This window comes from Xenopus laevis, chromosome 7S (genome assembly GCF_017654675.1).
Source record: "Xenopus laevis strain J_2021 chromosome 7S, Xenopus_laevis_v10.1, whole genome shotgun sequence".
Lineage (NCBI taxonomy): Eukaryota > Metazoa > Chordata > Amphibia > Anura > Pipidae > Xenopus > Xenopus laevis.
The window spans coordinates 43,729,715-43,753,243 of NC_054384.1; the positions used below are offsets into that span (position 1 = coordinate 43,729,715).

Below are 23,529 nucleotides of genomic sequence, written 5' to 3' on the forward strand. Positions count from 1 at the left end.
CCCCCGGTCCTACTATATCCCCCCTCCGGTCCTACTATATCCCCCAGGTCCTACTATATCCCCCGGTCCAACTATATCCCCCCGGTCCTACTATATCCCCCAGTTTTGCTAATCCCCCCGGTCCGGCTATATCCCCCCGGTCCGGCTATATCCCCCCCCGGTCCTGCTATATCCCCCCGGTCCTACTATATCCCCCCGGTCCTACTATATCCCCCCGGTCCTACTATATCCCCCCGGTCCTACTATATCCCCCCAGTGATACTATATCCCGCCAGTGCTACTATATCCCCCCAGTGCTACTATATCCCCCGGTCCTACTATATCCCCCCCAGTGCTACTATATCCCCCCGGTCCTACTATATCCCCCCGGTCCTACTATATCCCCCCAGTGCTACTATATCCCTGGGGCTGAGAGCTCAGGTCTCAGCCATTGTCGCTGCCAGACAACCCTTCAGCCCTCGGCCCCTGACACTGCTCATTTCCCTGAGTGTCCCTCGCCCTACACATCCCTGTCACCTCTCTCTAAATATATATATATATAGTGCCACATCCCCAGTAGTAACAGCAGCAGCAGCAGCCGCAGGCTGCAGGCGCGGGTCTCCCTGCAGAATCCCAGACACATCCTCCTGCCGGGGCAGCTCCAGAGGGAACCGGGTCAGAATGAAAATTTTCCCTTGTAGTGCGCGGAACGTGACCATGTAGCGCCTACGCACACAACACTCGACGACGTCGGCGTCCACACACGACGTCACTCAGCGCGTGGCCATACAGTTCGCGTCTGTGAGAGAGGATTGAGCACGCCACAGATCGCACAGGGTAATTCTGTCAATCTGACTGCTGCCTGGCTGCAAGTAATCTGCAATTTAAGTCTCTCCCCGGTGTCTCTCCCCGGAGCACAAACTTGAGCGCTAGGAGTGGCGCCTCCCCGGGCACTGGATGCACAGCCGCTGGCTCTTATCAATCATGTGTTGTGCTTCCTGGTAAATGATCATCCAATCCCCCCTTCCGCGGGGCACATGCGCAGTAGCGCATTTCCACGGACACAGGGACGGACTGGACGCAGAGACACTTGGATTTTATTATATAGGATTGTTGCAGCTTATCTATACTTATTCCTTGCATCAATATACTGGTTGTACAGGTATGGGACCTGTTATCTAGAATGCACGGGACCTGGGGTGTTCCAGATAATGGATCCGTAATTTGGATCTCCATACCTTAAATCTACTAGAAAATCATGATAATGATTAATTATATCTTAGTTTGGATCAAGTTTTATGGTACTACTGTATTTTATTATTACAGAGAAAAAGTAAGTCGTTTTAAAAAATATGGATTATTTGGAAAATAGGAGTCTATAATTCCCATAGTTAATTGATTTACAGAATAGGGTGGAAGGTAACATACATAGTAACATAGTAACTGTGAGGGATAAAACACATATTGCATATATAACCATATATTATGCTACTTCCTTTTGTAACAAACACGCATCGTATATATATCCTGAGTTACTCCATTTTGTAATACTGTATCCATTTTGTGTAGAGTTCACTACAAGGCATATATCCCATAATAATAGTTTATTTCAAACTTGTGTTTTGCAAGTTTGCAGGTTTTTATCTACTCTGTTTAGTTGTCTAATTAACATCCTTGATGTGTACCACAGCACATATGATGTTACTCATCATACTCTTGTGTTTTGGATCATTGTGACCTGCCATCCTGTGTGCCTTATTTTCTTGTTCCCAAGCTCGTATTACCTAGCTGGAGGTCTCCCTATAAGGATTACATTCATACACTCATACAGTTGAAAAAAGACACGTCCATCAAGTTCAACCTTTTAAAAAAAAATTCAAACCTGCCTAACTGCCAGTTGATCCAGAGGAAGGCATAAAACCCCATCTGAAGCCTCTCCAATTTGCCTCTGAGGGGGAAAAAATTCCTTCCTGACTCCAAAATAGCAATTGGACTAGTCCCTGGATCAACTTGTACTATGAGCTATCTTCTATAACCCCGTGTTCTTTCACTTGCTAAAAAACCATCCAACCCCTTCTTAAAGCTATCTAATGTATCAGCCAGTACAACTGATTCAGGGAGAGAATTCAACATCTTCACAGCTCTCGCTGTAAAAAAAAACTCCTTCTTTTCTTCTAATCAGAATGGGTGACCTTGTGTTAGCTGGAAAGACCTACTGGTAAATAAAGCATTAGAGATTATTATATGATCCCCTTATATTTTTATACATAGTTATCATATCAGCACCTCTTCTCCATCGTGAACATCCCCAATTTGGCCAGTCTTTCCTCATAGCTAAGATTTTTCATACCTTTTACCAGCTTAGTTGCCCTTCTCTGTACCTTCTCTACTACAATAATGTCCTGTTTGAGTGATGGAGACCAAAACTGTATGGTATATTCTAGATGGGGCCTTACTAGTGCTCTATAAAGTGGAAGAATGACCGCTTCCTGCCGTGAATCAATGCCCCTTTTAATACAGCTCAAGACCTTATTTTCCCTTGATGCTGCTGACTGGCATTGCTGGCTACAGCCAAGTTTATCATCTACAAGGACTCCAAGGTCCTTTTACATAATAGATTTGCCTAGTGCAGTCCCACTAAGGGTATAAGTGGCTTGGATATTTTTACATCCCAGGTGCATGACTTTACATTTATCAACATTGAATCTCATTTGCCACTTAGCTGCCCAGATTGCCAGTTTGTCAAGATCCTGGATGGAATTTTTTGGTCTAGATAGTTTTGTGTCATCTGCAAACACTGATACATTACTTACAATACCCTCCCCTAAGTCATTAATGAACAAGTTAAATAAAAGTGGACCCAATACCAAGCCCTGAGGGACCCCACTACAAACCTTACTCCAATTAGAGAATCTACCATTAACAACCACCCTCTGTACCCGATCCTGTAGCCAGTTCCTATCCATGTGCAAATGACTTCATTAAGCCCAACAGACCTTAGTTTAGAAAGAAGTCGTTTATGGGGCACGGTATCAAACGCCTACTGCACTATCCAGTATCTTACTTACCTCATCATAAAAGCAATCAAATTCATCTGACATGACCAATCCTTCATAAAGCCATGCTGACTGCTGCTCATAATGCCATTCACTAGGACAACATTTGTAATGTGATCCCTTAACAAGCCTTCAAATAATTTGCCCACCACAGATGTAAAATTTAGTGTCCTATAATTGCCAGGCTGAGATCGTAATCCCTTTTTAAATATTGGAATGACATCAGCTTTTCTCCAATCCATAGGTACCATACCAGATGAAAGCGAATCTAAGAAAATCAGAAATAGGGGCAATATACTGTAGGTGCAATATACTATGGTGCTAGAGAGGCCTGTACTTTATATATGCCTTGACCAGTAGTAATTTGAGGTTTCCTATTACCCAGGGTCAGACTGGGCCCCGGCCCTCATGGGGAGGTGGGCTTTTGGAGGGTGGGAGGCCAGGAGGGCCCTTCGCTTTGCATTCCCGAATGCGCCAGTCCGACTCTGCTATTACTAGTTGCACATATAGGTACTCCCAATTTGCGACAGTTGATATGGATGCAAACATCATTATTGACAGCAGATGCACTCATAAATGTATATTCAATTTGCACCTGATTGATCAAGTAGACATCTACCAGCAGATTAACATGTTTGTAAATGCAGTTGTTTTTGGTCCATGCCCCTGTATTTTACTAGTTCTGGGAGTCCCATAAATACATTTCTGTGGTTATGCTGCATTTTGTTCTTAAGAGCTGTGGTTTTGTGGAGGGCCGGATTTACATAGTGGGTGCCCCTAGGCCCACTACCGTTCGTCGCCCCTATCCCCTCCAGGGGGACAGGAGCAATGGGGATTGGCACATTAAAAAATGATTGTATTTCCAGCGCATCCCCTGTCTTTTTGAACTAATTTGGGTGTGGTTGGCCAGCATGCCGCGCCTCTAAAATCCTGCCGCCCTAGGCCTGGGCCTAGGTGGCCTTTCCACAAATCCGGGCCTGGTTTTGTGGGTTGTTTATTTGCATTAATCAAAACCAAATTGATCCAGATCCCTTTCTTATACTCGCCACTTAAACTTTTTGTGTAAAGCAATTCTGGGCCTAAAGTCATATCATGCAATATCTATGCAGCTGTGGGAATGCAAGAAAATACTGAAAATATATCTGTGATGTATAAAGACTATATGAACATAATTTCTTCGTATTAAAAAGTCTTTAGAAAATAAAATGGGGGTAGGAAGCTACCAAGAACAGCGTGAAGAAAGCTCTTATTTATCCACAGTTGGAAAGAAGAGGTTTTGACTTCTTTTGAAGAACATTTTGAGGGAATGGAGGTATTTTAATAATCAGGCAGGGGATGACAGGGGTTACTTTGGTAGTAAGGCAGATATGTACTGATTGTTTATGTTCTGAGAAAGTATTGAAAGACTCCTATGTAAATAAATTCTTCTGTTTTGCTTATGTTGGTAATTTGAGATGCTAATTCAGGTCTCAAAATTGAATACCACACTCAAAAGTCTTAAAGCTTAAAAGGTTTGTGCATGTTCAGTAAACAACACATCATACCCTGTATATATGTTTTTATGTGTTCAGCAAGCATCTAAGCATCATGTTTATCATGTTTATCATGTTTATCAGTGCTGGGCAAGTACGTCTTAAAGGGATACTGTCATGGGGAAAAATGTTTTTTTCCAAAATCAGTTAATAATGCTGCTCCAGCAGACTTCTGCGCTGAAATCCATTTCTCAAAAGAGCAAACAGGTTTTTTTATATTTTATTTTGAAATCTGACATGGGACTAGATTGTGTTTCCCAGCTGCCCCCAGTCATGTGACTTGATAAACTTCAGTCACTCTTTACTGCTGTACTGCAAGTTGGAGTGATATCACTAACAACAGAACACAAGATAACAGCTGTATCTCTTGTTTTGGCTCCCACTTGACCCTCCTTGGTGGCAGTGGTGATCTGTGGTGATGGCAGAGGCAACAGCCTCAACTCCTGACTTCCTTTCAACCCATCCTTGCCATGGATTTCTTCCGCTTGATCTTTATAGAACTTAGAGCAAGACAGGGTGGATGGGAGGAGCAGCAGAGTGCCCACAATCTAATTTTATTTTTTCAGATTGGGCCCCTCAGAACAGGGCCAGGCCAAGCCGACTGGACGCCTTAGGTAACATAGCTGGACACCACACCCCTGCATGTGCCATACCAGAAGGGGAGGGATGGAAGAGTAGCAGAAGGGAGGGCAGGGGCGAGTGACAGAGGGGAGAGTGACAGAGGGTAGGTGAGCGTAACAGAGGGGAGTGAACTTGGACTACAGGTAGGCAGAAGACCCTTTAACAGGTACCTGCCCAGGGCCCCCTCATCTTTGGGCCCTAGGCAGCTGCCTCTTCTGCCTACATGGAAAAAATATATATAATGGGATGCTAGTCTCTACAGGAGCCCATGATTTTTTGGGATAAAGCCCCCAGTTCAAAAGTGTATAAACATCCAAAACCAAAAAAAGTTATCCCAAAACTCTATATTATATTAAAAATATATGGTCTTTATTCAAAAATCATGTTGAAATGATAGGCATACAGACCACATGGTATTTCGCCTTACGCGTTTCATGGTACTTAATCATAGGCATTAATGTCACCCACCAGATTTATACTCAAAATGGCCCCATCTTTTTGTTTCTAAACCCAATCAAATATTGCCACTAAGATGTCAGAGCAGGTTTTTACATACACATTGTTAGGGTTCCATTCCTCTGTCTGCCCATATCCAGCATTAAAGATAACTTAAATAGTACAAAATTATAAATATTATAAATATATGTTATGAACCCTGTTAAAAATACTATAAAGGTAAGCACCATACAAAATGAATATTAAACAGGGTAATTGCTCCAACTTCAATACAATTTACCATTTTTTAAATTGATCTCCAGTACAGATATTTTACTCAAATATATATATTACAATTAATGTAAGTTACTGAGAACTCATATCTATTAAATAAAGCATGTCACGTCAAATTCAAAGATCAAGTGGTAAACAAGTGTGCAAATAAAAATCCAGTACACCTCCCTTTTTGCTAAAAGACCTAACAGATCCCCACCTCTCAGACCAAGCTTAGCTCTTTCGAACCCTTGTACTGAGAAATTATTTACATTACTCCCATTACACTGTGAAAAATGTCTTGTTATATTACTTTTTTCAACTGCTTTTTGATTCTTAATTTGACCTAAGTGTTCTCTTATTCTTTCTTTTAGTGCCCTATTAGTGCAACTCACATATGGCTTCTGACACTTCAAACAGGTGACTGAATAGATCACTGTGGATGTGTTACAGTTTATATAGTCATTAATCTAATAGCTCTTTTTTGTTACTGTCGACTTAAATTCTTTTGATACTTCGATACATATGTTACCATGTAAAGCATCTGTGACTACCACATTTATAACTACCATTAACTGACAAAAGATTCCCCCTCCCTATCCTTTCTGTTTTTTCTTCCCTAAATAGGCTTCTTAATAATATATCCCTTAATGTATAAGCTAGCCTAGGGACACTACTTATTCATGGTTTTAACACTTTATAAAAGTCATCATATGCATAGAGTATTGGTAGATAGCTCTTAGTGGCATTCAAAATTCCATGATATTGTTTACTGTATCGAGTAGCAAAGGGGACCTTGTTGTTACTAGATTCAGTAAACAATATCATGGAATTTTGGATATCATTAAGATATATCTACCAATACTCTGTAAAAACCTGCTCTGACATCTGAGTATGATGTGGCGGAATACAATGTGGTCTGTATGCCTATCTTTTTAACATGATTTTTGAATAAAGACTATATTTTTAATATAATATAGAGTTTTGTGATAATTTGGTTTTGGTTTTGGACCTCTTCTGCCTACACCTAGTTCTGGCCCTGCCTCAGAAACTTTGCCCTAGGCAGCTGTCTACCCCTAGAATTCTACTCCTCATAATGCGTTTATTTTATTAGAAATGCCTCCCATAGCAAGATGTTTGCCAGTAAATGCTACCTGTTGAATGGTTGCTATTGGTAAGCAGACTGTAGCAAACTTTGTACATTTTACCTGAACCTTGTAAGAAATAAAAGGTTGACAAGCAATCGATAGTCGATTTGCTTTTTAATCACACAAACAGCTTGTCTAATGATAAACAACTGGATAGATCTCATCCTTCTTAGTAATATATATTTCTTAACTCTCTTCTGTTATGTGAAGCTGTATCTGTAAGAGACTATTTGTTTCTATGAGGATATTTTGTCCTACTGAAGAACATGACTTTGATTAACAAAAACTAATTAAGGTAAGGTTGATTTACAAAGAACACTCTAAAAGCCAGAAACATTGGTAACATGTACACATTTTGAGCGGATTAGCTGCAAAGTCATGCACTGGGCAGAAGACTGTGACACCAACTTTAAACTGTTCTCTGCTCACTGGTCATTCCACTTTAACGATGAGTATTTTTCTGTCAATGTGTCCTTTAGCTGCATAGTGTGTGTTTTGTCTCTGGTTTCCACTAGGCAGGTTACCTGGAAGACAGGGAAATAATATTGATCAACATCTTAATATGTAATCAGAGATTTCTGTACTTTCATGTTTAAAGCTAGAAAAAATATCATAAAAGGGTGTAAATACAATTCTTATTTATAAGCACCTTGTAATGTCATGGACACTTCATTAAAGACACAAAAACAAACTGATGGCATGCTGGAGGGTGATGGCACGCTAGGAGAAAATTCCCCTGTGGTAAATCTGCGCTATTGTGGGCAACTGATCTCCTGAGAATGCTTTTCCACTGGCAATAATGAAAATTGCAAAAGGGAAAACAAATGTGTTGCTTTGGGGTTTCCTCATGAGACAACTTTGTGCTACTTCAGAAAACAGAAGTGACTTGTAGGTTTCCTTACTGGCAATTTACATTATTGCTAGTGAGAAGGAAATTAGGGATGTTTTGACGCCTGCAGTAGTACATATTTATTGCGCATGACAAAATGTTCCATATACCATTGCCCTAAAGGAAAAGGAAAGATAGAATACATTTGGGGTGCCTAGATTTTATTTTGTTCTGGTGTCCCATGCATCGCTTCACCTCTTAAAGCTAGCAACATAGAAAGTAAATAAATTGGGCAGTAAAGTATGCATTATAATGCCCAAGTCAGTGCAGGGTTTACCTGGGACACTAGAGCAATAAGTCAGCATGGCACTCTCAGGAAAGATATTCCTAAAAAAAACTCTTTAAAACTCGATTTTTGGGTGTGTCGAAAAAACTTGACTATTACCAAATTTATAAATAATCTCAAATAGGGTAAACTTGAACTAAAAGCTTTCCTTTTAATCCTCTCGAAAACTTGAAAAGATTGAGTTTGAGGGGGGGGGCCGCATGTGGGAATCACACCACCTGGACATTGATGGAATGGGAGTGTTTCCGATTACGGAAGCACTCTGGTTAATGGTGAGGTGGTGTGAGTGAAACATGAGAAAGCAATGAGAGGCAATTTGTAAATTGGCCAATTAGGAAAAAAACCTTCAATCTTCAATCTTATCCAATCTTCCTGGGTTGAGGGGAAGGATATGAGCCTTCCCAAGTGCAGCAGTAGTGCCCTCAGCATTTGCATTAGTATTCTACTAAAGGTGGGCTGGCTCATGCCAATGGGTTGTGAAAATACCTGCTGGAAACTGCCAGTTGCCCAAAAATTTAAAATTGCAAGCAACTTGCACATCCCAGGAAGTGCCTCAGATCATGCCGTAACAGGTTCAAGCTCCTGGTTGATGAGCCCATTGATCTGGAGGATGGACTGCTCAGGCAGCAGATCTTTACAATCTCATCATCAAGCAGCTGGTCAAGAGAAAGTGCTGGCCTCATAAAGTGATGAGGCTTCCTGATCCTAGCATGAATCAAAGGGGCATGTTGCTGTTGTTGCTGCTGGTGCTGCTGCTTCTCCTCTGGCTGTTACTGCCTTTCTTGCCAAGCAATTATTGCTAGATCAATGATAGGCTATAGATTGTGGTTTCTGCCAAAAGCCATCTTTACCTCCAAACACTCTCTTTCAAACTAAAATTGCATCAGGTGAGGGGGTTTATTGGTAACCCAGTGTTTCCCAGCATTCCATGCAGCCTTTAACCATTTCCTGAACCATAAGGACAAATAGCCTAAATTGAGATTTTGAGTTTTAAAACTTGAATATTCGAGCTTTTGTAGTCTCTTAGGAAACTTGTCAGGTCAAAACAGGCGAAGAAAAAGTTTTCACAAATATCGAATGTACAGCGCTGCGGTGCTCCCCCCATCACGCAAAAGGGACGTGTTGTGTGGGGGGTTGGTTAACTTGCGATTGGGGGTGGTGGTGGCACTTGCAACTGGGGTGGGGGCAGCAGAACCCATGTGGGCCCCAGACACCCCAGTCTGACACTGCAAATATACAATTCAAATCTCTCTACTGAACTCTCTCGAACTTTAATAAATCTGCTAAAAGTTTAAAGACTATACTACGGGGAACCATCTTTTATTAATCGGTTTTGATATGTCATTACCCAAAGACTGAAGAAACTAAAACAACTTTTTTCTACTTCAGTTCCCCATAGACTTCAATAGAGCTTTCATGTGATAAACAATTAGATTGGGGTTTTTTTCTGAATTTAACTGCATCTCAAATTGAATCCTGTCAATTGTTTTTTTGACCCATGGCCAAGGGACCTTGATGTGGAAATTGAGCTTACATATTTTGGCCAAAGTGTGGCACTAACTACCCACAATTTGCAACTACTATTTCTATAAATTTACACAGGCTCGAATTGTGTTCTAAGTACATGGAATTGGTTTATTTAGTCACCTGATCCCTGTCATGGAAAAGGTCAAAATTCAACCCAGAAGCACTTAGAAAACTCTGCTGGTCCAAGGGGCACAGTTTTTTCATAAAATCCAAGATTTTATGCTTACTCTTGTTGCCTTGTATACCAGCCCAGTGCCACAAGATGCTACTGGAGTCTTGATGTAACTGTTCGTGTATAACAAAGTGATTTATTTGACAGTACTGGGAATGACTCAGGGGAAAATGTAAGTAGGATTTTAAATAAGATTTTAAAAATGTGCATTGTGCATTGTTGAAAATGAGGAAGAGCAAAATGAAAATCCATTACTTGCTCATTATGTAAATGTGTCTTAGTTCAGTCATTGCCTTTCTGGCATCTTAAAGTATTTTCCAATACAAGCAAAATATCCTTCTATTGAAAACAAAGATCAAAACCAGAACATCAAATTAAAACCAAATGCTGATACCTATTGTTATTTCTCTTTAAAAAAAAGCATGTTCCAGGGATGAAACATCTGAGACAATGCTTCTGAGTCATTGGCTACACACTGTGCTGCACTTTTATGTAGTGTTAATATGTGTCGAGAATGCATATCTGTTTTTCTGTTTTTGGCAATGCCATGACTGGGAAAAAATGTATATGTGTAATCGCCTTAGTTTGCACATTTTTGTAAAAAAAAAAAATAATAATTCTTAGCCCTTTGAACTTGCAAGACTAAAACTCCCAAATAGAAGAGGGGGATGGTGGTCAGTACGAATTTCAAACGAATTGTGTCCAATTCCTTTATGGTTGCTCTGTGCTGCTACATGCGATCCAAAATTGAAGAAGGAAAAGGAACTCCAGCTGAATTACTGCAAAAATAACTCGGAATTAAAGTTTTATTTTGCAGTAATTCTGCTGGAGTTCCTTTTCCTTCTTCAATTTTGGAAGACTACAACTCCCAGTATCCTCCAACATATAAACCAAGGTCCAGGCCTGCTGCAAGTTATATTAACAAGGCTAAAGATTTTGAGATTACTGACTGTAGTTGTATCATGAAACGACAGGCAGATATTGGCTTGAGGGGGTCAAATGCTGGCTCACCACCCACCCACCTACCCTAGTTCAATCCCTCCTATGAATAAGATTACTTGATCATTCTTGTTATTTCTGTTGAAAGAACAATTTTGAATCTGTGTAATATATTGGAAGAGAGCAGTGGTGCCTTTTCTATACTACATTGGCATGGCTGGTCTTCTGTTACCAGTCTAGACAGTCTCGGGTTTGACATGGACAGTGGTTTGTCCCTGCATGAAAAACTCAATTACTCACAGATTTATAATTATGTTCCTAGTTGGAAGCAGACAGTATATTCTTGGGACTAAGGGCCCTGTCCTCCTTCCAGCCCACCCCTGTGGGCTGGAAATGTAATGTTATTTAAAGTGCCCAAACACATCTGTGAACAGTACAAATCCAATTAACAGAAATGCATTCTGCTTATTGTTTTATGAAATAATGTTTTCACTTCAATGTATAGAAAACTAAAACTGGTTCTTTGGAGCACCTTTTAGAGGCTGACATAGTAGATAATTATTTCTCATCTGGAAAGCATAAGGCCGTAGAAACATAATGTTCTAAAATGAGCTCATGACACAATGTCTCCCTTCAGTAAACCACACCTACTTTCTGTCCTAATGTTTGAAAGCATAATAGTTCTTGTCCTGGCTAGTTATTTTGGCATAGGCAAAATGTTGTTGTATCATTGCTCACTGGGAAACTGTGATAGGGCCAGTGTGTAGTTCTGCCTGTTAATGCTTTTACAAATTTAATTTATAAAACCAATGGTACAATTACTACACATGTGGTTTTGTAACTGCCTTTACAGTTAACTTAATATTGTATTCTTGATACTGATTTTAAATAAAGAAAAAGGCTGAGCTGCTTTATACTGTAAATGGTTTACATATACAGTAGAGGATCAATGCTTCCTCACTTAATTTTTTGTGATGCACAAGGCTTTTGTGTAGCATTACAAAAACTATTTAACATGTACAGAGGAAAGTTATGGTAAAAGGATAAGCATGCATTTTGCATGATACTTTTTTGGGCTTGCTGCACCATGTATCAACTTTAATGTAGCAATGCACAGCGCTGCAAAATATGTTGGTGCTATATAATACATGTTAATAATAATGTTAATAATGCACGTTTTAATATTATGCATGTAATGTATTATTTTGTGTGCAATATCATTTCTTATGCATGCTGGCATCACAGCATGTGCGCACACACACACACTGAGAACCTATCTCAAATCAGATATTTACAGACTTTAAGCAGCCCTTTGTTTTCAAACATTTTATAATGCCATCATATTGAAGTACATGGTTTACATATTTATAAAACATTTTTGTAGGTCATCCCTTTTAGGGGGTATTCAGTGTGCTGTTCTCCTCATAGTTAATTGCTTACATTATTATCAATCCTTCTTATCTATGTTATTTTCTGTGCATTGTTGTACTGCTGCTTTCTGCTGGACAAAATTTGCATGCTGCACACCTCTGTTCTTGTTAGTAAAGTTTTTCCTCTCAGGGGCGTGGTTTTCTGCAGCTCAGTCCTTGTCACTTCCGGCAGCCATTTTCAGTGCCTCCTTACTGTGTGACTGGACATTCAGACATTTTGGGCTTGTGAAGGCATCAGTTTTTGACCAGCAGTTAGCCTCAGGAAAGTCATATACAGGACAGTATTGATACCACTACTACAGACAGTATTGTATCACCGTTTATTGCTGTATTCTGGATCAAATAAACCCAGGCTGATTTCATCTCTGTGTCTACGTTTGAATCCATCCAACCTGAGCGTCTGCCGGTCCGGTCTGCCCCACTGCTTGGATACGAAGGTAGGAAGTCACACAGCTACTATTAGTTATACCTTCATTCGCCTTCATGTGGGGACAGAACAGTCAAAAACTGCCTTAATGCCCATACCCTGGCCACAGATTACCTCACAGTTCAGTACCACACTCAGGAATCTCCCTGGCAACAGGCCCACCTGCAGCAAATCTGCCCAGATACAGTGCACGTCACAGAAGCCAAAGAGCAAGCACCACGTGTCTGCAGTATCTATACTCTCACCTGAAAGTCCTCCACAACCCATCAAGCCATTTTCTACATCCTGTATTAACCTTTGTTCGCATAGTACAAGAACTGTTAATGCACGTGGGGTCCCCCTCCATCCAAACCCCACAATTCACTGAAAACACTTTAGGAATCTTGTCAGGGTGCCTCGGCGGAGCTGCACTGCTATTTACAGCCCCCAATTCAAAAGTTTTATTTTCTTAAAGAGACAGCGCACCTTAAATCAAAATGGCCGAAAAAGACCTCGCACAGGTTCCCAGTGATGAAACAATGCTAATGCAACCTGATACTGATCATTATGAAGAACAGGAAGCAGATTCCACACTTCCAGCAGACCAAGTCGTGCGACCAAGACGCTCTCTCAAACCTACAATAAAGGTCAGAGAAAACTATCAAACCAAGAAAGATGAGCTATGCGATAGCCTGGAAGAGCTATGGGAACGAGTCTCTTCCATCATGTCAGGACTTAAATCCTCAGGTGATGCCACAAGTTTACAAGTTGCTATAGGGCGGCTGAATACAGCTCATGAAAGATATAAGAGACTGTCCACAAGGTATATAACCTTTCTAAAAGATGCTAATAATGATGAAGCCCCGTCAGAACTAAGCAAGGCAGAATTAATAGACGGACAAAGAGACGCCATGGTGCTGCGCGCTAAAGATAAAGCGGAAATCCGTATCTCCCATCTGCAAGAAACTAGATCCCACAGATCAAATTCATCTAAACATTCCTCTCGGTCATACAGATCATCGTGCTCAAGAAGCTCAGCCCTAAGCGACCGACTACTAGAGGCCCGCATAAATGCAGAGCAATCCAAGGTGAGACGTTCCTTCACTGAAAAAGAAGCTCTCGCAAGGGCAGAAGCAGAGACAAAAAGAGTAGACGCAGAGGCTAAGAGGGCAGAAGCAGAGGCGGAGGCTAAAAGGGCCATAGCAGAAGCAGAGGCGGAGGCTAAAAGGGCCATAGCAGAAGCAGAGGCGGAGGCTAAGAGGGCCGCAGCAGACGCAGAGGCTAAGAGGGCAGAAGCAGAGGCTCGAATAAAGATTCTTGAATCAGAGATGGAAGAGGAAATTGCATTAGCTAAAGTAAGACTACTTGAGCAAGCATTGAGCCAAGGCCTTGACCCAGTCTGCTTGCCACCACAGGAGATAGATGATCCAGCTGATCGCACCAGTGACTATGTACTGAAGCAGTTACCTGCACCACCCCCAGTTTGCAGTACTGTCCAAGCCGACAACATTGAAACCCTCAAGTCAACTCTACCTACAGTGCCAGTGCCACCCACAGCACCTGAGCAACCTGATGACGTTCACCCAGATGTGCCCTACCAAGGACAGGTGTTACAGCAAAAAGGCTACCCGGCATTTCCTGGCCTACCGCCACAGCTCAAGCAGCAGTCATCACAATCTACAGAGGCTAGACCACAGCTCAACCCTGCAGCAACATCATTCTACCCAGAAGCATCTCACCCTTTCACGCCACGCAGCCCACATGCCCCGGGGGCATCACAAGTTGTCATGGCAACAAGCAGTGAGAAATCGGATATGTCGAGTTTGCCAGGTTTATGGTGAGCAGAGAGCTAATTAACACAAGTCTCTCAAAATTTGATGACCGTGCAGAGAGCTACAGAGCCTGGAAAGCAACTTTCGAAGCCGCCATTGCCAACCTCAACCTGACCGCAGAGCAGGAGCTCGACCTCTTGATCAAATGGCTGGGCCCAGGCTCCACAAGTCGTATTAAGAGCCTCAGAACTGTCTATGTGGGACAAGCAGAAGCAGGTCTCGCTGCCGCCTGGCAGAGACTCGAACGTACATTCGGCAGTGCAGAAGCAATAGAGAAAGCCCTATTCAAGAGACTGCAGAACGTCCCAAAGATCAATCTCAAGGATGTCCATAAGCTTCAGGATTTGAGTGATCTCCTCATGGAATTAGAGCTTGCCAAAAGAGACCCTCGCTTGACCGGCCTGTGCTACCTGGATACAGCCCATGGAGTGAACCCAATTGTCGTGAAGTTACCCTACAGTCTGCAAGAAAAGTGGGCGGCATCAGTCTCAAGGTACAAAAGAGTGCATAACGTCACCTTTCCCCCATTTATTCATTTCTGCAGATTCATCGATGAACAGTCCCAGATGAGGAATGACCCCAGCCTCGATTTCCTGGAGTTCAACACTACAGCTTCAGCGACACCATCTTCAAGGTATGAAAGTGTCTTGCATAAAAACAGAGACTTTAAGAGCAGCGTGAGTGTCAGAAAGACTAACCTACCACCACCTGCAGCACCCACGGGTAAACAGTACAATACCTCATCAGTAGACAAGTCCTTCAATCGTGAATGTCCCATTCATAAAAAACCACACTCACTGAACAAATGCAGAGGGTTTAGATCTAAAACCATGCAGGAGCGGAAGAAAGTTCTCAGCGAGCTTGGGGTATGTTTCAGATGCTGCGCTTCATTGGAGCACATGGCTAAGGACTGTAAATCCATCATCAAGTGTGAGGAGTGTCATAGTGAAAGACATGCCTCAGCTATGCACCCAATTCCGCTCACCAGAGACTCATCAGCTGTCTTCACCACCAGTCCTGCTCCAAGTCATGGCGGGGAGCCTCAGAATCACGCTAACACAGCCACTGCCGTTTCTTGCTCATGTTTGGAAGTATGTGGCGACAGCCAGAGTGAGAAATGTTGTGCCCGAATATGCCTAATCAAGGTCTTTCCAGAGGGACTACCAGAAAAGGCAGTAAAAATGTATGCTATCATTGATGACCAAAGCAACCGGTCCCTAGCAGGACCTAAATTCTTCGATGCCTTTGGAATAGAGGGACCATCAGAACCCTACATCTTAAACACCTGCTCGGGCCGCATAGAGACTAGTGGAAGGAGGGCACAAGGATTCATTGCTTCTCCCATCAATGGGAATACAGAAATACCCCTACCAACACTGATCGAATGCGATCAAATACCTAACCATAGGGATGAGATCCCTACCCCAGAAGCTGCATTTCACCAGCCACACCTAAGGCACCTTGCTAACGTTATCCCACCTATGGACAACAACGCAGAGATTCTACTCCTGCTCGGCAGAGACAATCTAAGGGTGCACAAGGTGCGCCAACAATGTAATGGTCCCGACTACGCGCCATATGCCCAGAGACTGGACTTGGGATGGGTAGTCATAGGAAATGTATGCTTGGATCAACCAAGAATTAACTCCTTCAAAACGTACGTGCGTGGAGATGGACGCACAACTTGCATTAAGCCGTGTCCTCATCACTATGAAGTGAAAGAGAAGTCTCCAGACCTCATACAACCACCCGACATCATTTCTCCCCTCTTTGCTGACAACTTGGGGAGATCGGTCTTTCACACAACCAAAGATGATGATGATAAAGTAGCCTTGTCAGTAGAGGACAGAGAGTTTGTCAAGATAATGGACAGTGAGTCCTTTAAAGACAAAACAAATCACTGGGTTTCTCCATTACCCTTCCGAGCCACCAGGGTAAGACTCCCGAACAATCGAGAGCAAGCGCTATCCAGATTTAACTCTCTTCAGCGTACCATGAACAGCAAACCTGAAAAATGGCACTATGTACCATCCGAACTCAATCCAGCAGATCATGCCACTAGGCCTATGTCTATAGGTTCTTTTACTAACTCTTCTTGGCTTACAGGTCCAGAGTTTTTGCTACGAGAGGCGGATGAACGTGTACAGGAAGACTTCAGCATCCAGGATCCGGATAATGATCCAGAAATCCGCGCTGAAGTTAGTGCATTAGTCACTGAAGGAAGGCAAGCCTCCAGCCTCCATCGCTTTGAACGTTTCTCCAGTTGGATGAGACTCATCAGAACTATTGCAAGGTTAGTGCACATCGCTAGATGTTACCGCAATGCTCAGGAAGATAAAGATTGTCATGGTTGGCACGTCTGCCATAAACCCTTCTCTGCTGGGGACATTTCTCATAGCGAGTCTCTCATAATACGTCACGTCCAGCAGGGAGAATTTAACGTAGAATGGAAGTGCTTGTACAACAAACAGCAGATTCCTATAAAGAGTCCTCTTGCCAACCTAAACCCATTTATAGACAGTTTTGGCCTGCTCAGAGTTGGTGGTCGTTTGAATCAAGCCCACCTAGGAGTTGCAGAACAAAATCCTCTAATTATTCCCAGCAAACATCATATCACTGTGCTGCTGATCCAACACTATCACAAAAAGGCTGAACACCAGGGCAGACAAATCACCGAAGGCAAATTAAGGTCTGCAGGTCTTTGGATTATAGGTATGAAAAAACTTGTAGCCCGAATACTGCATGACTGTGTGCACTGTCGCAAAGCAAGAGGGAAATTGCTACACCAACAAATGGCTGATTTGCCTGCGGATAGACTATGTTCAGAACCGCCCTTCACCTATACTGGCCTGGACGTCTTTGGGCCATGGATGGTGTCCGCACGCAGAACCCGTGGCGGTCACGCAAACAGTAAACGTTGGGCTGTGCTATTTACTTGCATGAGTGTGCGAGCCGTTCACATAGAGGTGATAGAATCCATGGACACATCCAGTCTCATTAATGCCTTAAGACGGTTCTTCGCAATCAGAGGACCAGTGAAACAGTTGAGGTCAGACCAAGGAAGTAACTTCATTGGAGCCTGTAGAGAACTGAACATCGACACTAAGCCCATTCAAGATCAGTTGGCGGAGAAAGGTTGCACCTGGATCTTCAATCCTCCTCATAGTTCCCATATGGGGGGTTCCTGGGAGAGAATGATCGGGATCTCACGCAACATCTTAAATTCTATGTTGATGGATGTAAACTCTTCAAGACTCACGCATGAGACTCTTGTTACCCTTCTTGCCGAAGTTTCGGCTATTATCAATTCAAGACCCCTTGTGCCAGTGTCTATGGATCCTGAAACACCAGCCATACTGACTCCAGCTACTCTACTTACCCAAAAAACTGAGAATACACTAATGCCTAGTGAAGAATTTACTCACGCGAATATCTACCAAAAACACTGGAAACGTGTACAATACCTGGCGGATTACTTCTGGAACAGATGGCGAAAGGAGTATCTCAATATTCTTCAAGGAAGAAGAAAATGGCAACACCAAAAACCAAACTTGAAAGAAGGAGACCTTGTATTGATGAAGGAGCAACAAACCGAAAGGATTGCTTGGCCTATGGGACTAATTACAAAGGTTTTCCCTAGCAAGGATGGCAAAGTCCGAAAAGTGGAGTTGAAGATCTTCAGGAAGGGCGAGCTTAAAACGTTCGCAAGGCCAATTAACGAACTCATTTTGATATTACCAATTGAGAACGTTCCTGCAGGATGAACAGGACTGAAGTTGAACTATAGATATCTTCTTCATTACAAGCCAACTATATTTTTATGTTTATTGCATTCTAACATGTTTTTGTTGCAGGTTTGTGTTATATTTCATGAACATTCGTCATAGTGAAATCTCCAAAGTAAATTTCAGACGGGGAGTGTGCTGTTCTCCTCATAGTTAATTGCTTACATTATTATCAATCCTTCTTATCTATGTTATTTTCTGTGCATTGTTGTACTGCTGCTTTCTGCTGGACAAAATTTGCATGCTGCACACCTCTGTTCTTGTTAGTAAAGTTTTTCCTCTCAGGGGCGTGGTTTTCTGCAGCTCAGTCCTTGTCACTTCCGGCAGCCATTTTCAGTGCCTCCTTACTGTGTGACTGGACATTCAGACATTTTGGGCTTGTGAAGGCATCAGTTTTTGACCAGCAGTTAGCCTCAGGAAAGTCATATACAGGACAGTATTGATACCACTACTACAGACAGTATTGTATCACCGTTTATTGCTGTATTCTGGATCAAATAAACCCAGGCTGATTTCATCTCTGTGTCTACGTTTGAATCCATCCAACCTGAGCGTCTGCCGGTCCGGTCTGCCCCACTGCTTGGATACGAAGGTAGGAAGTCACACAGCTACTATTAGTTATACCTTCATTCGCCTTCATGTGGGGACAGAACATTCAGTACAGCAAATAAGTATTCACAAAATTATCATTTTTAATTATTGTCAATCATCTATCTAGCTGGATCACATATATACTCGTTTTCTATCTTTGCAGGCCTACCCCCTTAGTTTAGGAACCAAAACAGCAAATTCCATTTTTAAAGTAAAAACCAAGGGAAAAGGAAAATGTTTAAGGCTTATAGCCAAAGCCAGACAATGAAATATGTGATGCTAACTTGTTTACTGTGTCTGCCTTTATTGTATATTTCATGTACTTATATTACATGCTATAACTTATGATCTTTATAGCATGTACTTATATTACATGCTATAAAGATCATAAGTTATCCAAACTCCCTGCTTAAAGACAAGTAAGCCCGTTTAAACACATATGAGAAAACAGTTAGCACTTTATAAAGACAGACAGGCCCCCTTTCCGAGCCGCATCACTCAAATTCTTAAAGGGACTCTCTGTGTAAAGAGAGTTCTGTATTTTCTGATGGTACCCTGCTCATTACAAATTCATGTAAACAGGCATTTTGAGGTGTCAGCTCTTGGAAGGTTCTTTTTAGGATAGAGATGTGAAGGTGTGCAATTTAAATTGCATTTAATTGTGAATTCATTTACAGTACAACTACCAAATACGATATATGTAATAGTCATTGTTACACTCTTTTATTTCATAAGGAGCCGATTCACTAACTTCGAGTGAAGGATTCGAAGGTAAAAAACTTCGAATTTCGAAGTTTTTTTTTGGGCTACTTTGACTATCGAATGGGCTATCGACTATCGACTACGACTTTGAATCGAAGGATTCGAAGTAAAAATCGTTCGACTATTCGACCATTCGATAGTCGAAGTACTGTCTCTTTAAAAAAAACTTCGACCCCCTAGTTCGCCATCTAAAAGCTACCGAAGTTAATGTTAGCCTATGGGGAAGGTCCCCATAGGCTTGGCTAACTTTTTTTGATCGAAGGATATTCCTTCGATCGTTGGATTTAAATCCTTCGAATCGTTCGATTCGAAGGATTTTATCGTTCGATCGAAGGAATTATCCTTCGATCGTTCGATCAAACTATCTGCGCTAAATCCTTCGACTTCGATATTCGAAGTCGAAGGATTTTAATTCCTAGTCGAATATCGAGGGTTAATTAACCCTCGATATTCGACCCTTAGTGAATCGGCCCCTAATTGTGATTAAGTTATGCAATTTTTAATATGTGAAAGACATTTCCAGTTAGAAACATATATTGGTTGAATCAGAACCAGGGACTGACCATAGAAATTAGGGTGAATTAGCAGCTAACCAGTCAACTTTATCCAGTCCCTTTTCTGTACTTTTTTCCACGTTGTAGGCTTATAAAGCATTGCTATGCCGCTTGGACGGTCAAGAAGTAAATCTATAACATGTTATTGTCCTTTTCCACATGTTTTCTCATTACCGGAACTAGGAATAGCCTGGGTGGGTGCAACTTGGGAGTGGGGGTTGTGATTGTAAAAAAAAAATTTGCACAGTTCCTATCTGCACTTCTGGGTGTGTGTCTGTGGATTGGCAGTGAATAGGCGGGTGGTGCAAAACAAGAGTTGTGCTTGCAGTAAGCAGGCAGGGAGTTAAATGCAGATAGCAATGGTGGGGGTTTGAAGGTAGGTGATCAACATGCCCAAGACTGCTCAAGTTGCACAATCCAGAGCATTTCATGTGCTTTTCCTCTGAATTCTCTGTGTATAACAGGTAATAAAATTTTATTCTTACCATTTTGAAAGCAGTTTCTATTACAATATTTAACAAGTGGTTAATTGCCATTGAAATGTCACGTAAAATATAGGATGTGGAACACATGCAAATGATAGAACATTGCTTTCTGCAACTTTTCAATAAAAGCTTTTCAATGATTTTCATATGGAAGGAGACTTAACAGGTGATGCTACTCCCCATTAAGGATATGTATATGGTGTATAAATTAGTGCATTATGCATGCATTATGAATGTTTTCTAAGAGCAAAATTAAGAACGTTATGAATAAAAGTAAAATAAAATTACAAAACAACATATTTCTTTAATTAGCCATTTTGCTATGACCAGTTTCACAACATTAAAAACTTGAACATCTGCTCTGAACAGCTTGTAACAATTATTGAGAAGAGAATATGTAGGCATGAAAACTCATTCCTTTCTGCTGATGTTATCATGTGTCCTCCATACAAAACATGGGAACAGACTCAACTTCTGTCAAATCATTCTATGAGAGCTACAAAACACTCCCTTAATATTTCTAAACTGAGAAGGCACAGTCTTATTTCTTACATAATAAAGGATTTTCAATCTCCTTGTGTGAGACGCCAACAGCAACATGATCAGCACTTAATCCTAACATTATTGTTTACACGCTAATATAAATGTGACTTTTATACCACAACCATACAAATGTTTGACTTTAGACTGCAGATATATAAATATAGTGAAATGTCAGCACTGGTTTATTTCCTACCTCTATTGTGAAAAGGTCAGTATTCACGAAGATATTCTCTTTCTGTATATCCAGTACCCTGAAATACATGATTGATAATCATTAGAAAACATACAAAGTGTAACCTCCACTGCATGAAGCTCTGTTGTAAGAGGGTCTAACAGGAATAGAAATATTAAGTTACTGGAAATGATTTTAAATGATAGATTGTTAATAGATGCTACATCTCCAGACTGCAATAAATCCAGTACTTAGTATAGGAGAATCCCTGTTGGCATAGGGGTGTCAGGTGATTTTCCCTAGTGTATGAAAGGGTAGGCATACCAGGTCAAGACATGGATGAGACAGGAAGGTTCAAAAAAGAAGAATTTCCCTAATAAAGAAGTGTGCCTCAATAAGGACTACCCCCTATTAAGGAATGAAAGATAGGTAAAGGATAGCTAAAGTGAGCATATCTCTGCTCAACCAAGGAGTGTGGGATTAGTATCCTATAGGTATCCGACGGACTTTCCTGATCGATATCTGGCTAAAAGTCAGTCAGATCTCGATTGGACGGGTTAAAAAATTCTGTCAGATCAAGGCTGCATCTCTGCGTGTATGTGGTCCCGCAATCCGACCGCCCGTTCTCCTGCATTATGATCCAATCGTTGGGCCCTAGGTCCCACAATCGGATCAGCCCGATATCGCCCACTTCAATGTGGGCATATCGGGCAGAGATCCGCTCGTTTGATGACAAACAAGCGGATCTCTAGGGCCACTTAAGCAATAACCTGCTAGAGATTGGAATCTGTTAGATAGCTGCATGGTGGTGAATATTTCCTTTGAAATAGTATAGAAAGTCAGTATGCTGCAGTTGGGCAAAAACACCTGGCATGTTAGTAGTACTGAGTAATTACATACTGCATGTATTGTTACCTGTATCTATTGAGGAGCCAGTATATTATGTTCTAAGTAAAGGTTCCTCCAGCAAAAAAGCTATTGTTTTTAGAAAACAACTTTAGTAACCCCTTTCTTCACCTACTATGTAAGGCTCCATCTGAGACCAATTGAAAGCATACTCTGCTAGAGAGCAGTGGTGGATGTGCTCAAATTAGTCTTGCATAACATATAGCATTTTAAGTTTTGGGGGTTTTAGTTCTTCTTCAAGATAACATTATGAGAAAGAGTTGCTGTCAACATGTACTAGCAGCCACAGCGTGGTGGATTTATCCATTCATTTTGGTCTCCACAGGTGGATTTATTCATTTATTATGTCTCCAGCGCTCAAACATGACATTATTGAAATGGAGAGGGTACAGAGAAGGGCAACTAAGCTGGTAAAAGGTATGGAAAATCTTAGCTATGAGGAAAGACTGGCCAAGTTGTGGTTGTTCACACTGGAAAAGAGGCGCTTAAGGGGTGATATGATAACTATGTATAAATATATAAAGGGATCATATAATAATCGCTCTAATGCTTTATTTACCAGTAGGTCTTTCCAGCTGATGCAAGGTCATCCATTCCGATTAGAAGAAGGTAGGTTCCATCTAAATATTCGGAAGGGTTTTTTTTTACAATGAGAGCTGTGAAGATGTGGAATTCTCTCCCTGAATCAGCTGTACAGGCTGATACATTAGATAGCTTTAAGAAGGGTTGGATGGCTTTTTAGCAAGTGAGGGAATACAGGGCTATGGGAGATAGCTCATAGTACAAGTTGATCCAGGGACTAGTCCGACTGCCATTTTGAAGTCAGGAAGGAATTTTCCCCCTCTGAGGCAAATTGGAGAGGCTTCAAATGGTGGGTTTTGCCTTCCTCTGGATCAGCTAGCAGTTAGGCAAGATATATATAGAGTTAAAAGGTTGAACATGATGGACGTGTCTTTTTTCAACCCAACTTACTATGTTATGTTACTATGTAATTGTATCACTAAAACCAACCTACTTGGGCTAGCACTACATGTGGAGATATATATATATATATATATATATATCTGTTACTTGTAGCTGGCTACAGGTTTTCCAAATACTTTCTATTGTGGCACGACAAATGGACTAGCAATATTATCTTTAAATATTTTTTAAAGGGGTTAACGACTTTTTTTAAAACCCTGCACAAATCACTGTGAATTTGGA

General features: G+C 41.5%; 1 protein-coding gene across 4 annotated transcripts in view; it reads right to left on the reverse strand.

Annotated features, from left to right (window-relative positions):
- Positions 1–5,983: 5,983 nt before the first annotated feature.
- The window catches only part of LOC108703378 (L-threonine ammonia-lyase), a 57,311-nt gene continuing 39,765 nt past the window's right edge, over positions 5,984–23,529 (reverse strand). For all 4 annotated transcript variants that reach the window (XM_041571163.1, XM_041571161.1, XM_041571162.1 and 1 more), the window contains 2 exons: positions 21,439–21,496; positions 5,984–7,568 (listed from right to left, as the gene is read on the reverse strand). In XM_041571163.1, the coding sequence (XP_041427097.1) occupies positions 7,470–7,568; positions 21,439–21,496 (157 nt within the window). In that variant the 3' untranslated portion in view covers positions 5,984–7,469. The remainder of the gene's footprint in view (positions 7,569–21,438; positions 21,497–23,529) is intronic.